The 14469-nt window shown below is 40.2% G+C and overlaps 4 protein-coding genes across 4 annotated transcripts; 3 read left to right on the top strand and 1 right to left on the bottom strand.

Moving 5' to 3' along the window:
- Nucleotides 1–885: 885 nt before the first annotated feature.
- On the top strand, nucleotides 886–4045 carry LOC137574590 (zinc finger protein 595-like). The gene has a single exon (XM_068286954.1). The coding sequence runs from the start codon at nucleotides 1172–1174 to the stop codon at nucleotides 3743–3745; it is 2574 nt and encodes an 857-aa protein (XP_068143055.1). The 5' UTR covers nucleotides 886–1171; the 3' UTR covers nucleotides 3746–4045.
- A 725-nt stretch (nucleotides 4046–4770) lies between these two features.
- LOC137574559 (T-cell activation inhibitor, mitochondrial) lies at nucleotides 4771–6756 on the bottom strand. Its single transcript, XM_068286916.1, has 3 exons — nucleotides 6480–6756; nucleotides 5949–6409; nucleotides 4771–5879 (listed from the first exon to the last, which is right to left on the bottom strand). The coding sequence occupies exons 1-3, from the start codon at nucleotides 6565–6567 to the stop codon at nucleotides 4929–4931; spliced, it is 1500 nt and encodes a 499-aa protein (XP_068143017.1). The 5' UTR covers nucleotides 6568–6756; the 3' UTR covers nucleotides 4771–4928.
- Nucleotides 6757–6977: 221 nt separating this feature from the next.
- LOC137574672 (U6 snRNA-associated Sm-like protein LSm5) lies at nucleotides 6978–7547 on the top strand. The gene is made up of 3 exons (XM_068287060.1): nucleotides 6978–7129; nucleotides 7202–7398; nucleotides 7464–7547. The coding sequence occupies exons 1-3, from the start codon at nucleotides 7081–7083 to the stop codon at nucleotides 7491–7493; spliced, it is 276 nt and encodes a 91-aa protein (XP_068143161.1). The 5' UTR covers nucleotides 6978–7080; the 3' UTR covers nucleotides 7494–7547.
- Nucleotides 7548–7890: 343 nt separating this feature from the next.
- ssp6 (short spindle 6) lies at nucleotides 7891–13423 on the top strand. The gene is made up of 3 exons (XM_068286910.1): nucleotides 7891–8744; nucleotides 10749–11117; nucleotides 11173–13423. The coding sequence occupies exons 1-3, from the start codon at nucleotides 8469–8471 to the stop codon at nucleotides 13252–13254; spliced, it is 2727 nt and encodes a 908-aa protein (XP_068143011.1). The 5' UTR covers nucleotides 7891–8468; the 3' UTR covers nucleotides 13255–13423.
- The last annotated feature ends 1046 nt before the right edge of the window (nucleotides 13424–14469 follow it).

Below are 14469 nucleotides of genomic sequence, written 5' to 3'. Positions count from 1 at the left end.
AGCGTTTCAAAAAAATCAAAGAAGCTAACATCGGCTATGCCGAAGTTTGTATACCCTTGCAGTCCTTGGTAATAATAATTTTACATGTGCAAAATTTGTTTTTTGCAACTCAATTCATCAATATACAAACAAAACAATTTTACTCTCATATATGTAAATTTCATAGCATACTCGATTTTTATGAAAATGTTTCTTCTAGTTCTTCTATTATATAGTGGTCCGATCCATATGGTTTTCATACTTTATTTTTGCCGGGTAATAAAAACCCACGAAAAAAAATTTCAGCCCGATAGCTCTTAAGACGGCTGAGTAAAACGCGTACGCACAGACGGACGGACAGACGGACATGGCTATATCGACTCAGCTTCTCACGCTGATCAAGAATATATATACTTTATGGGGGCGGAAACGTCTCCTTCTGTGCGTTACAAACACCTGATCAATTTTATAATACCCTCTGCAAGGGTATAATAAAAAATATATTGTGAGTGCTTTCGAATGAATAAATCCATATATTAATAAGGTATAGGTATCGTTTTAATGAAATTTCTATAAATTTCATACAAATAAGTTCTCATTCAAGGTGTATTTGGACAACTACATTTTTGGAATGTCCATCATTGAGTACTAAGAGTAACCAAGGTTTGCCATTTGGAACCGTTTTAATTTTTAGAATCAAACCATTTTTTATATTCTCGGGGTAAACTATTAGTTCAATGCTGGATTTCATATGTGAGTCTAATTAGGTTCTAGCAACTATTCCATTTGGGACTCACGTTGCCATCGCTAAGGCCCAAGTATACACGTATGCTCGAGCAACGAATATGATACGTCGTGGGTGAGGAGAGAGCCGGGAGAACTCGTTTGTTTTTCTTATTACTTACTCGCCTATTTTCGTCCATTTGCTGACGAGTATACAAAAATTTGGCTAGCACAGTTTTTTTATTTTGTAGCACAGAACAAAAATTGGCTAGCACAGTTTTTTATTTTGTAGCACAGAATAAAAAGTCAACACACAAAAATAAAAAAGAAAGCAACGATAAAGCGAAGGAAGAAGCAGCCGAAGAGGAAGAAACACAGGCATTCTCGAGTAGTTAAGTTATTGAAGAGAGAGAAAGAAAAAAAACAACACACTGTCTACTCCAAGGAGGAAGGAGAAGAAGCTCCAAAAATGGATGTGTCCGGAACATATTCGATCCACTCGATGTGTCGGATATGCTTGAAACACTTGCAGAACGATGCCGCCTACGATTTGTATTTGGTGCCCGGATTGGCCAAGAAGCTTTGCTTCTGCACCTCCCTGTCTATCGAACAAAACGACGGCTTTCCCAAGAATCTTTGCACGAATTGCTACACGAAACTCAACGATTTGCATGATTTCCAAAAGTTGTGCGTGGATTCGGTGCAGAAATTTCAAGACATGGTGGCCAGTAATACGTTTAATTTCGATGTACTCGATCCCAGTATGGCCGGGGGAGCGGGCGGCGGTGTCGATGAGGAGGATCATGTTAATTTTGATCCATTGATTAATCACAAAATGGAATTGATTGAAAACGAGGAGGATGTCTTCAAAATGCTCGAAGATGTTGACAAAGAGGCCGAAGAGGTTGAGAAGGAAGTGGTCAAACTTGATAAGGAGGAAACAGCAGAAGACTTCGGCGGTAGTGGTGGCGGTGGTGGTGGCATGGGTGACGATGATGCATATTCCATGGAGAGCGGAAATGATAACGACAGAGATTTAGATTTTGAACCCAATAGCAGTGATGACGATATGCCGCTGGCCCAGAGGGTACGTGGAGCAGGAGCCGGAGGTCACGCAGCTACTACCAGTCGTCGTAAAGGACGCTCCAAACCAGCACCAGCACCCAAGCAGCCCAAGAAAAAGAAAAAGCCAATAGAAGAAGATGAGGAGATGTTGAGCGATGATGATGAATTTACTACTGATACGGATTCATCCGATACCGAAGGCGGCACCTCCAAGGGGGGCAAACCCAAGCGCAAGAGGATACCAGCCGACGAGAGGCATTTGCATCGCATCATCGATTGTCACATTTGTCATCAGAAGTTCAAAAAAGCCATTCGATATGAGGAGCACATGAAATATCACAATGACCTTTTGCCCTTCCAGTGCAAGGTGGAGACATGCAAGAAGGGATTCACCACGGCAAATGGTTTGCGCATTCATGTGGATCATGCCCATACAGAATTATCGGAGGTGCATTCCTGCCCAGCCGACGGATGTGGCAAGACCTTCCCACGTGTTCGTCTCTTGACCTTCCATATGAAGAAGGTGCATAATATATCAAAAGCAGCGGCACCATTGCGCGACTTTCCGTGCACCGAATGCGATACAGTATTCCGTTGTCCCACGGCACTCAAGAAGCACATGTATAAGCACACCGGCGAGGAGCTACCTTATCCATGTAATATTTGCGGCAAGCGTTTTGTCATCAATTCGGCTCTACGTGATCATCTAATGCGTCACGCTGGCATCAAGAATCATGTGTGTCCGTACTGTGGGGTTGGTAAGACTACTCGCCAGGAATGGAATGCCCACATTCTGACCCACACCAAGGAGAAGAAATTCAAATGCCGGCAATGCGATCATGCCTCGCACAATAAACAGGCACTCAGCAATCACGTCAAGGTTGTCCATGAGAAACGCAAGGATTTCGCTTGTCAATATTGTGGCAAGACGTTTGGCAAGTCGCATGCCTGCAAAGTCCATGAGCGCAGTCATACGGGTGAGAAGTGCTGCGAGTGCAAGATCTGTGGCAAAATCTTCCTATGCGATAAGAGTTTGACCAAACATTTGAAGACCCATGAGAAGAAGGATCTACCGCCAGTGGCACCGCCGCCTCCGGCAAATGTTGCTGCTGCCGTGGCCGCCGCCTCCACAAATCAAAATCAAATGCTTAACATTCCAGGGCAAGATCTAATGTCTCTACAAGATGATCCGAATGCAGTGGGAACAGTGGGAGGAGCTGTTGCTCCCCCATTAGCGGCGGTGGTTCAGAAACCGAAAAATTCAAGACGAGTCCAACGCGTGGATATATCCCAATTGGCTGGCACATCAGTAAATCCTATACCCTCTGTATCAGTGCCCTCGTGGTCGCCGCAAGTCAATTTCACCAAGAAGGAGGGTCAACACATCTGTCCTGGCTGCGGGCGTGGCTTCAATAATATTGGCAACATGAAACTCCATTATAAAATCATCCATGAGAAGGTCAAAGATTTTGCCTGTCGTTTTTGCCCCAAACGTTTCTCCAAGGCCCAAATCTTGCGTCATCACGAATGGATTCACACTGGTGAGAAACCATTCGAATGTAAAATCTGTGGCAAGCATTTCCGTCAAGAGACAGCCCTCAAGAAGCACATTAAAACGCATGAGAAACCCAATCGGAGGCATGTCCCTGAGCGTAGTGCACCGGTGCAGTATCATAAGTTGGAACCACCGCTAGATGGTTTCATGGAGCATCGCAACTATGATCAATTTCAGGATCCGGCTGCAGAGCGAGCGGCGGCCACTGCCGAATTGCTGGCTCAACAGCTCGAGGAAAATGAAACGAAGCGAAAGGCAGAAATCGAAAGACGTAAAATTCAAGAGGCTGCCCAGGAGCAGCTGCAGAAGCTGCAAAAGCAACAGGAAATTGTCAAGGCCACCACCTCATATGATGGCTATTATGCCCAGAAGGCCCAAGCTGAGGGCACCAGTGTCGATGCCCTCAAAATTGATCATGTCTAAAAGAAAAAGGACTTCATGGACATGTCGCAATATTTTATAATTAGATTTATATATCGGCGCATATACACCTATATATATAATCCCCCCAGGAAAAAACAAACAAAAAAAAAAAAAACGAAAACACAAAAAAAGTTAAAAGAAATTTTTACTACTTAAGCCTCGAATTGCTCTTGATCGATCCACATCATTTTCAATTGGAAAAAAACTTTTGCAAAACAAAAATCCTAGTGTTAGCATAATAATATTTGACAAAAAAAAAAGAAAAAACAACAAAAATAATTAACAAAAAAAAAAAAACAATCCCTTCGTCAACTGGGACAATTGGAAGGAGCACAGGATGGCTCTTTCTCACTTCACCTCAACAAATCTGATTAGTTTTTATATATAAAGATGGATAAATCATTTTTGCGATTCAATTTGACTTTGAACCCAATCAAACCCCCCCTTTGTCCCTCGCTCCCTTCCCCTACCCTTAACGAGTTTTATGTTTTCCAATGTACTAAAAATACATCTATAATGTAATGTGCTTATTTAGTAATTAATGAAATTATATATAAAATACATATATTAAATATAAAAACAAACGTTTTTTAAAATAATCTATTTCAGGGACCCCTAATAAGGGATATTCGGGGTTTTTTTTTTTTTTGGTTTGCTCACTAAGAAAAGTTTTGAGAAATAGATTTAAATAATTTTGGAATATCTATCCAATAAACCATCCAATTTTAATTTATAACTAATATGCTTAAAAAACCACCAAATATTTTTTTTTTCATTCTGTTTAACTAAAATTAGATAATAACTTTTAATTCATTTATCAAAAGATAGTCTCATGGGAACTCAGGAAACTAACATGGAAAACTCTTGAAAAAGAAATTTTAAATTGCTGAAATTTCTTTTGAAATAAATTGCAAACTTGTTACTTATAATAGTTTTTAGAATTACAGCAACAAAAAGTTTTGTCTGTACGAGGATAATAAGGAAAACTTGCTCTCATTTTCGTTTTATAATTCACAATGTTGAAATTTGTATTCTGAAAGTGAAAATATTTCCACATATATTTAAAAATATTAAATTAAAGGGGATATTTTTTCATGAACACTTGGATCTACATATATAGTTTTCGCAAAAAACATATAAGGCACACGAGAGATAATGAGATAAAAAGGACATGGAACTGGAACTACTTCTGATTAAAGTCCCAAGGTATGCAAACGACGCCATCGGTTGAAACGGAATAATAATGGGTTACATGCAATTTAATTTGCTGAAAATGCTGAGTGGAGTAACCTTTGGATAGTTCAGATAGTGCTGAAATCATTTTATCTGGCGTAATGGCATCGTCTTTGGTTAGCGATTGCAATTGAAGTTCCTTCATGCATTCATCCATTAGCTCTTGCTCAATGTGCTTATCTTCGGCATACTTCTTCATACGCTCTTGGGCCACTGTCATATTTTGGCTAATGAAGTCCACAAGAATTGATCCTGGACAAGTGGCTGGTGTTATGAATTGTCCCGTCGGACTGACCATTAATGGACCAGCCTCCGATTCGACTACAATGGTGAATTCTCTTAATGTTCCGGCCCAATCCTTGGGATACTTTTGTTTGCCCAGATAATCATTGAGGGATGTCGTCACTTTCATCAAGTGGCTAGCATAACCGCGTGCCTGTTGCTTGGGCATAAATTTCCTGCGACCAATTTGTATGCCAAGCAGAACTTGCGATAAAGTCTGCTCATAAATGGGCACCACCTTGAGATAAGCATCATGTGATGGAATATTTTTGATAAAATCCAGCCAATTGCTTAAGACATCTCCTGTGAAGAGCATTACATGACCCTCCAAGCTGATTCCCGTGAATGGGGCAAAAACCACTATACGATTTTCCAAAGGATGCAATTCCTGGCAATGGGTATTGGCCAGACGTTCCAGAGTTTTCAGGCATCCACGATAATGATCTATATTCCAGCCACATTCATAGCGAGCATCGCGCAATTTTAATTTTTCCACCAGAACCTTTTGCAATTTATCAATTTCGGCCTGCAGATTGGCTGTCTCTTTGGAACGCTCTTTGGCCTTGGGCGCGTTCTCCCCCAGCCATGTGGATAGCTCTGGACGTAAGCTGACACGTTCCTGAAATGGGAATCAAAGGGATCAGATTTACAAATTCTATATCATAGAACATATAAATAAGTTAAGTACATTTCTGAATTGGTACTCAAAGTCAGCAAATTCCGAGTTGTAATTGTAATCATAACTAGGTTTATTGACCATACTATCTCCAGGGGCAGCTCCAGCTCCTCCTCCCGCCCCATGAGGAGGTGGAGATGACTTGATGCTCTTTATATATTCCGTTGATAGATTACACGATTCCAAAAGATGCTGTATAAATGTCTTTGGATCTCTTGTGCTATTCCTGTCAAGGCGTATGTGAACCAGTTTGAACGAATCTCTCTTGTCTGCATCGTTGCTTAGCCGCACATAGAATTTTAGAACTTTCGTGCTGTCAGACGCATTATAGCGATAATTACGTTCGTATAAAGCACCCAAATGCTCGCTGAGCAATTTCAGGGAATCCTCATTGGTTCGACGCTCTTCGGGATGTTGGCCAAAGAGATCCGGATGGACAGCAAAGTAAAATGGACGCAGGGCAGTTGTCAAGTCTACAAAATTATTTGCAAGCACATAATTATATCATCTCTTTTATATTATATACAGTTTAGTTTAAGTCACCTTGATTTAAGCAGCGACGCACCATCCATTTTAAATTTAAATTTGTTAATTTTTTTGCGCCACTGAGCCAGACCAGGGCCATGGCCATTATGTAAATGTAGAAGTGGAAGAAGGGAAAAATGACAACAACAAGGGCGAATATGAGCAGCAGCAGCAGGAACAGCTGTGGCAGTTACAGCCGTACACTGCTCTCCGTCCGGAGGTGCCAACATATAGCTGTGGGGCTACCAATTTTTATTTGCACAAAATTTGATTTATAAACACACTCTCCGATCTTATCTTGTGATTAAGTCGATTTTCGATAGGTTTTGCTCCGGGATGTCGATTTTCGATAGGTTTTGCTCCGGAATATCGATTAACCGATAGGTTTTGCTCCGGAATGTCGATTTTCGATAGGTTTTGTTCCGGAATGTCGATTTTCGATAGGTTTTGCTGGTTCCGCGATATTCTTTAAATTTAGTGCTAAGGGTGACTAAATAATTTTTAGTGTGACCAACATTTCGCACAATTTCGACGGCTCGTGTTTGCGGTAGGCAAAAAACAAGAAAACTGCAACAAATAAAATTATTTGAATATAAATAATATTACAAACAAAAACATAATGACTGCTGTGCCGCCTCCCGCAAACATATCCACACTGATGCCATTGGGTGAGTAGTCTAAGCGAAAACCGGGAAATTCCGTGGATGCCGGTTCTGTTATTAATTCTTCTTATTTCATAGAGCTTGTGGACAAATGCATTGGCTCCAGGATTCATATTATTATGAAGAATGACAAAGAAATGGTTGGCACATTGCTGGGATTTGATGATTTTGTCAATATGCTGCTCGACGATGTCACAGAGTATGAGAACACACCCGATGGCCGAAGGGTAACCAAACTGGATCAGATTCTCCTCAATGGCAATAATATAACCATGGTAAGGTACATGTATTATTTATTAAGCTAATAACTAAAGATTTTGTTTTCATTTTGTTATTACAGTTGGTGCCTGGCGGCGATTTGGCCGAGTGAAATTTTCTCATATTTTTGCCAATTAAACATTCTTTCTATATAAACAAATTAAAAGAGCTTGTGTTGTTGTTTATGTTTCTGTTGAGCTTCTGTTAATTTACAGCAGCATTAACAGTGTGTTTGTCTGAATGTTGAACGGGCGCCAGATTTGAAATGTGAAAAAATTTTAAACATGAAATTTGAATTTTGAGAAGGACCCCAAAAGCTGTAAATTTTTGCAAACACGATACACAGTTGCAGAAAAGGGTGATCAAAGTTATAGATTAAATAATTGAATTTTGGTAATTTATTTGGATATTTTAAAATATGCGCCTGCGCTTTACTTGTAATAGAGAGACGGCGTGGTAACAGTCAACATGTGCCATAAATATTAACGGTACTCTCACGCTCCCAGTGTTTGTGAATCTGTCGTCTGCCTCGCGTTCACCCTGTCACCCGGTCGGTCAGGCAGTCGGCACAAAAAATAAAAAAAACGCTATGTGCCCCATTCAGTACGGCATTCTACTCCAACGGAAATAGAACAAACCAAGCGGAAACACGCACGACAAAATATTAACAAAAAAGCCTAAGTAAAAAAAAAAAAGAAACCCCAAAGCCCGAGAGCCGCCGAGAACCCAGAGAAACCCAAATCAAACATGAAAAAGTTTTCCCTTACTGCGAAATCAAATAACTAAAATGATAAGAAGTCTATAAAACATATATGACTAATTGAAATGAAATGTGCAAAGTGTGTATTGTGTGGGACGAAACGAAAGGACTGAGATTCCAGCAAACTGTAGACGCCAAGCGGTGCGGTGGTGCGGCGGTGCGTTTGGTTTACTACTTCTTGATTCTGCTGCTGGCTGTATTCAGCAAACATTTGCTGCCGCTGCCGCTGCCGTGTGGCCTCCACCACTCTTCTCTTTGCGAGCCAAGAATTATAATTTCATGATTATGATGATTGCTGCTTGAAGAAATCAATAGAAGGACAGGGAAATGGCCACGACAACAGGCAAGACGATGAGCAGCAGCTGTCAGAGCATAGCCACTGCAGCAAGTAGTGCTGCCACTACAGTGGCTGCTGTCTCAATCTCTGCCTCGAATGCCACTTCAGTGGGTTCCCTTATAGCGGCGCAACAGCAGCAGCACTCACACCCGCACCAGAGAGGTGAACCCATGTCTCAGCACTATGTCAATGGCACCGGCAGTTTGGGTCGCTTGAAATTTCACAAGAGTCTCGATGCCAGCGATGAGGAGCTTGATTATCCGCAGGTATGTATAGTTTTGGTTTGGCCAATATTACTTTGCCTCGTCTTTTTTTTTAATTGCAATTGTAGCATTCTCTCTAGGGGGGAGCCATTGATGCGGGAGAAGGTGGTTTATTGAGTCATAAATGAGGTCCTGCGGAGTGCTCAATTGAAATTGTCTTGCGGTGGTGGTGGGTTGTGTGGGTGGTTGCTGCTGGTGGTTGATTTTTCCTCTTTGTGTAAATGGTTAGACAAGGGGGAGAGGAGTGAGGAGGCATTGGCTGGATGGCTGACTGGCACTCAGCTGTTTAACCTTTGTCCACTCATCACCATGTCATGCATGCATGTACATATGTATGTATGTATGAATGTGTATTTAAACACACTACATATTTATATATATACATATGTAGGTACATATATATGTGTATGTGTATATGTATGGTTCACGCTTCGCCTGGCAAAAGCAAAAGTTGGCTTATATCGCGCTTCGTCGATCAACTGTTAATAATTCAATGCATTGTGCCCACCGTCCTCCCCAACCGTTCTCCATCTGTACGGTTTACCCCTCCTCAGTGGTTTTCCATGCTGTAGGAAATTGTCACACACACAACATTCAACATTACAGGCCTTGACTTTGAATGAGGCCAATTCAATACTACCATAAACAAGGGGAAAATGAATCTTATTTCTCTGTGTGCCAGCTTTTGACCGATTTACCATTTTATTATCAGATTTCCCACAACATCAAGTAATTGCCTTTTCTTTTATAAGCAATCTGTTCTTTCTTTTATAAGCAATCTGTTCTTTTGAGGCAATCTGTTCTTTATCGATCTGATAAACGGAATATCATTTCAATTTGTCTAAAATTCAAAAGGTTTCCGACATTGTTAGGGGATAATATCACAAAACCTATTTACAGTCATATCTCCATAATTTTAATACACAACATTTCGTAGAAATTACCTTTACATAGGTCATTGAACTGATGTTTGGACACATAAGACACAACAATTGTTTTTTTTCCGGATTATTATTTATCATATTTGAAGTAATAGACAAAATTGGACAGCCTTTGATGCTCGCAGAAAGCATAATTTAAAAGTGACAGCAAAGAGGATGAAAAAATGAAAAGCAGGTCCAGAAAAGGGTCAAATAATTTACGAATTTAAATATCTCAGGCAATAACATTGGAAAGCCAAAAAACATTCCATTGACCCTAAGCTTAAAGGGTTTGATATCTCAGGTAAATTTTCTTGAATTCCTGAGCACATCAGGCATCTCCTTACATTCCCTTGATTACATTCTTGGACAGAGAATCTATTTATCATTGTATTCTTCTTTTAAGCAAATATACGTTCATATATTGATTGTATGTACTATGTAGTCATAGGAACTAAACAAAGTTTATAAAATTGTCTCTATGCAAGAGTGTCTTTCTATGCATATCTTTTATGTTATTTGTTTTCCCTTTTCTTCTTTTTTGTTTTTTTGCCACTTTTACTCTTCTTTTATGAAACATAATTTCAAATCATTTCCATTTCCTTGTCTCGGTTTCTTTTTTTTCCCCCGTTTTCCGTTTTCTGGGGTTTTTTTTAATCTTTTTTAGTAGCCGCATTAAAGAAGCCCGGGAGCAGCAGCGGGAGTCTAACAGCTTTTCCTATGGGCCGCTCGCTTTTTATTACAATTTTACACAATGTACCGTTAATGAAAGCCCAGTTGGTTGTGTGTGCGTGTGTATCTGTGTGCTTGCCATTCGTTTACCCCTTCTTTTGGGTGTAGGGGTTTGGGGTTTTGCCTTTTGGTCAGTGAAAGTGTTTGGCTTCATCGGGTATTCATAGAAATGCTTTCGAACTAAAAGCAGGCAGGAAAGGACTCTCCTTCAAGCAGTCAGTCTGATAGTTGGGCAAACATCATCACCTGGCGGCTATTTGCTGGTTGTGTGCCACATTTTCTGTCTGAATGGAAATGAAAACTATTTATATGTATCTTTTATTAAGGTTTTTCGTGTTTTTTTTTTCTTCGTCAGCTATCGCAATCCACACATATACTGGGTCGTTATAAATCGGAACGTTTCCTGGCTGGCGTCTCTAAGCCCGACGAGGATCGTCGTCGTCGCACTATTATAGTGGAGAAGAAGGGCGATTCATATGGATTCACATTGCAAAGTTATGGCATTCATTATAAACGCGATGAGGAGCTCGAAATGATTACCTATGTCGATTATGTGGAATATGGCGGGCCCGCCTATCGTGCGGGCATGCGAGAAGGCGATGTGATACTCTCAATCAATGGCAGTGATATGGAAAAGGCCGATCATAAGACAATTGTTGAATTTATCAAGCAATGCGATACTAGGATGCGTATGGTTGTACTCTTCGAGGATTGTGTTAGAAAGGTAAGTAAAGATCCCAGCATATCTCCCAAATCTCATTATCTCACTGCTCTTCCAGGTGGATCTTCATATGCGTTATATACAACTACAAAGTATGTTGCAGCAGAAAATGAATGAACTGGAGCGGGTACATTTGCGGGAACGTGAACTACTGGAGGGCAAATGGAAGACACATAGTTTACCGGCACGTAAAAAGCAAAATGCCCATAATAATAATTCACCAAGTGATGCCGAAGGCATTTCACCCACTGAAATGGGTGGTGCTGGTGACATTGGCGGTGCTGGCGATGCTATTTACTATCGTCCTACATTGTCAACAGAAGATGTGCCCAAACAAATGCAAATGGCTGCCGGTGGTATAAGTGGCATCGGTATCAGCGGAGGTGGTGGTGGTGGTGGTGGGATTATACCACCACCAGCTCAATTCATGTTAACCTATCATTATCTAGATCCCACATATCGTTATGTTTTAAGACCACATCAACATCCAGCTGCTGCTGGTAGCGATGACTATTTGGATGCCGTCAGTTTGCAGCGTAGTCAAAGTGATCAAAATCAACAGCAAAGATTCATTTTGCAACGGGCTGAATCTATAGATACGAATACCCCAGCCAGTCAATATCATACGGTGGCAGGGCCAACGACAACAACCACCGGCGGTGGCAAACCACCTGAACCACCACCACGAACTTGTGAGAAACATAAGCCACCGGCAAAGCCACCAAAAATTGAAAAATCCAAAGGATCGAGCAAACATTGCCACAAGGGGCATTCGTGTAATCCATGTTTGGGTCATTTTCGTTGGAAATCGACAGAGAAAACTTCAGCTATACCACCTGGGGCTGGGGCAGGTGGTGGGGATAATGTTAGCTTGGATGCCTATGATTTGGCTAGTCCTTGCTGTAATACTGAATGTGTGCCTACACGTCGACGACATCATCATCATAGGGAGCATACCCACAAGCATAAGCATAGAGAAAGGGAGCGGGAAAGGGAGAAGGAGAAAGTGGAGCGCACAAGACCCAAGTCACAGTCCCATGCCTCACCCAATTCCAATTCCAATGGTGGTGGTGCAACAGCTCCTCATCATCATCATCACCATCATCATCATCAACAACAACAGCAGCAGCAGCAGCCACAGCAACAGCAACATATACACTACCATCCCCAGACAACAACAAATCAATCTCAATCGGGAAGCATGCGTTCACGTTACTTTGATTTGGCATCTGGTTTGGCCAGTCATTGTAGTCTACATTCCTGCACTTCCAGTGAGTTTGCACCAGCCGATTCCACTTCCTATACCACCTCAATAAGCACGGATACATTATTTTGGGATCCTAAGAGTGAGGCAAATTCACGTCAACCATCGACCAAATCAAGGCAGTCATCCTACGACCAACAGCAGCCCCAGACCCAGTCTCAGCAGCCCCAGCAACATCATCATCATCACCACCATCCAATTGGTGCTTATCATCATCGTTATCATGTTATGGCCACTCAAGTCCAACCATCGCAAATTTATCCAAATTTGCCTATGGCCTATGTACAAAAACCCAAATCATGGGATAATTTAGCAGCCACCACTGGTGGTAGTGGAGGTGGTGGTGGCGGTGTTGGTGGTGGTGCTGCTACATTGGGTGGTGCTGCTGCCACTTATGGTTATGGTTATCTTGATACTGTGGCTATTAAACCACCAGTTAAGCTACAAATTGCTCAACAACGACATTCTATGCCACGTATACGCAATCCTTATGGTCGTTATTCCACCTATGGCGATGTCGAAAACTATGCCCCACCACCCACCGAATTTGTGGGTGAATTAACCACAACGACAACGACCACCATTACAGCTAAATCAACGGAGGAGCTACTGACCGCCTGTGATTGTCTAACGCCGCAACAACAGCAGGCATTGAAGGCCGCCCAATATCAATTAAGTCAAAATCAAAAGATGACCCATCAGAATTCATGTCAAATGGGTTATTATTCACATTTACCGAGGCCCACCACAGACGTGGGCACGTCCACTACGACAACCACCAGTAGCAGCAATACCACCACCACCAATAACATGGGACAGCAGCATCATAATGGAGCCGGTGATGTGTCTACTGTCTCAGAGGCCACACGTTTGTAAGGTACAAAGAAAACGAATAGATGAGTCCTCCAAGAGAAGAATAGTCAACCAACCGTCTCGCTCTTCGAATGGAATTTTTGAGTTATGAATGCATTTCGTTTAGTTGGTTAGTTAAATGAGGTGAAATCAAATAATAAAGCAGATCAAGGAAATGTATTTAAATAGTGAATGCAACATTAGTGAACATATGTATATTACAAAAATATTCCATCAAAAATTGTTTGACTAGTGAAATGAATCATAATTCCATTGATAATTGAAATTTCAAGTCAATTTAAACTCTAATGCATTTATTTTCGATTATTTTTTAATTCCTTCTTTAGAAATTCTAGTTTGAGTACTTAGTTAATAATATTCTCAGTCAGTGAACTCATTTGAGTATTTTATTTGAACAACGAATCGTTGATTAATTCACTTTAAACCCGAATTTATTCACTTGTTATATGTACATATACATGAGAAGAAGTTTCTTAATGAATCAATTCTGAATTAGTATTTACCCAAATATCTTTCATAATAGAGGAGATAAATCTTTAGATTTAGTAAGTTTTTGGATTGGTATAAAGGAAATGAACTGAAACACATTCAATTTTATGTAATATTAATGCAATGAATATCAACTGAAACGTTGCTGAAGAATTTACAAAATTGAATGGATATTAAATTTACGAATATAGCAATTAAATTGTATAAAATGAATATGAATTATTTCTGCACAAGTTTTCAAATCAATTCAAATTTCATACTAATTATTGCACTGTGCACTGTGAATACCAAATGAATACCAATTCGAATCGATTCGTTTAAGCATAATATTAATTTTCATATTTAGGTAAAATTCTTGTGATCATTAAAAGGATAAATTTAGTTAAATTCATTAAACTATATATAAATTATTCAATTCAGGGTTTTGAATGCATTCATATTTCAAAATTCCATTCGATAACTAGCAATGTACACATCGAAAAAAAATAAATAGAACAACTAAAACAAGCCAAATTTTTAAAAAGAAAAAACCAAATAACTATATATATATATATATATATATGTATAACTTACTAGATTTTGATTTTTCGTTTAATTTAAAGACTGATGCTATGCGCGTAAAACATATAGTTTGTATTGAAAAAATGAGAGGGAAATCTGGTGTCTATATAATAACAATGATAGTTAGATGATTATATACATACATACATACTTATGTATATATGCACC

This window comes from Drosophila tropicalis, unplaced genomic scaffold, assembly GCF_018151085.1.
Source record: "Drosophila tropicalis isolate 14030-0801.00 unplaced genomic scaffold, ASM1815108v1 contig_463, whole genome shotgun sequence".
Lineage (NCBI taxonomy): Eukaryota > Metazoa > Arthropoda > Insecta > Diptera > Drosophilidae > Drosophila > Drosophila tropicalis.
This window is presented reverse-complemented; position numbering and strand designations above follow the sequence as displayed.

Coding starts and splice junctions, on each gene's coding strand:
- ssp6 (XM_068286910.1), top strand. CDS start 8,469: ATGGCCACGACAACAGGCAAGACGATGAGCAGCAGCTGTCAGAGCATA. Junction 8,745..10,748: donor AGGAGCTTGATTATCCGCAG/GTATGTATAGTT, acceptor TTTCTTCGTCAG/CTATCGCAATCCACACATAT. Junction 11,118..11,172: donor TCGAGGATTGTGTTAGAAAG/GTAAGTAAAGAT, acceptor CTGCTCTTCCAG/GTGGATCTTCATATGCGTTA.
- LOC137574559 (XM_068286916.1), bottom strand. CDS start 6,567: ATGGCCATGGCCCTGGTCTGGCTCAGTGGCGCAAAAAAATTAACAAAT. Junction 6,410..6,479: donor GCGTCGCTGCTTAAATCAAG/GTGACTTAAACT, acceptor ATAATTTTGTAG/ACTTGACAACTGCCCTGCGT. Junction 5,880..5,948: donor TTGAGTACCAATTCAGAAAT/GTACTTAACTTA, acceptor TTCCCATTTCAG/GAACGTGTCAGCTTACGTCC.
- LOC137574590 (XM_068286954.1), top strand. CDS start 1,172: ATGGATGTGTCCGGAACATATTCGATCCACTCGATGTGTCGGATATGC.
- LOC137574672 (XM_068287060.1), top strand. CDS start 7,081: ATGACTGCTGTGCCGCCTCCCGCAAACATATCCACACTGATGCCATTG. Junction 7,130..7,201: donor ATCCACACTGATGCCATTGG/GTGAGTAGTCTA, acceptor CTTATTTCATAG/AGCTTGTGGACAAATGCATT. Junction 7,399..7,463: donor ATGGCAATAATATAACCATG/GTAAGGTACATG, acceptor TTGTTATTACAG/TTGGTGCCTGGCGGCGATTT.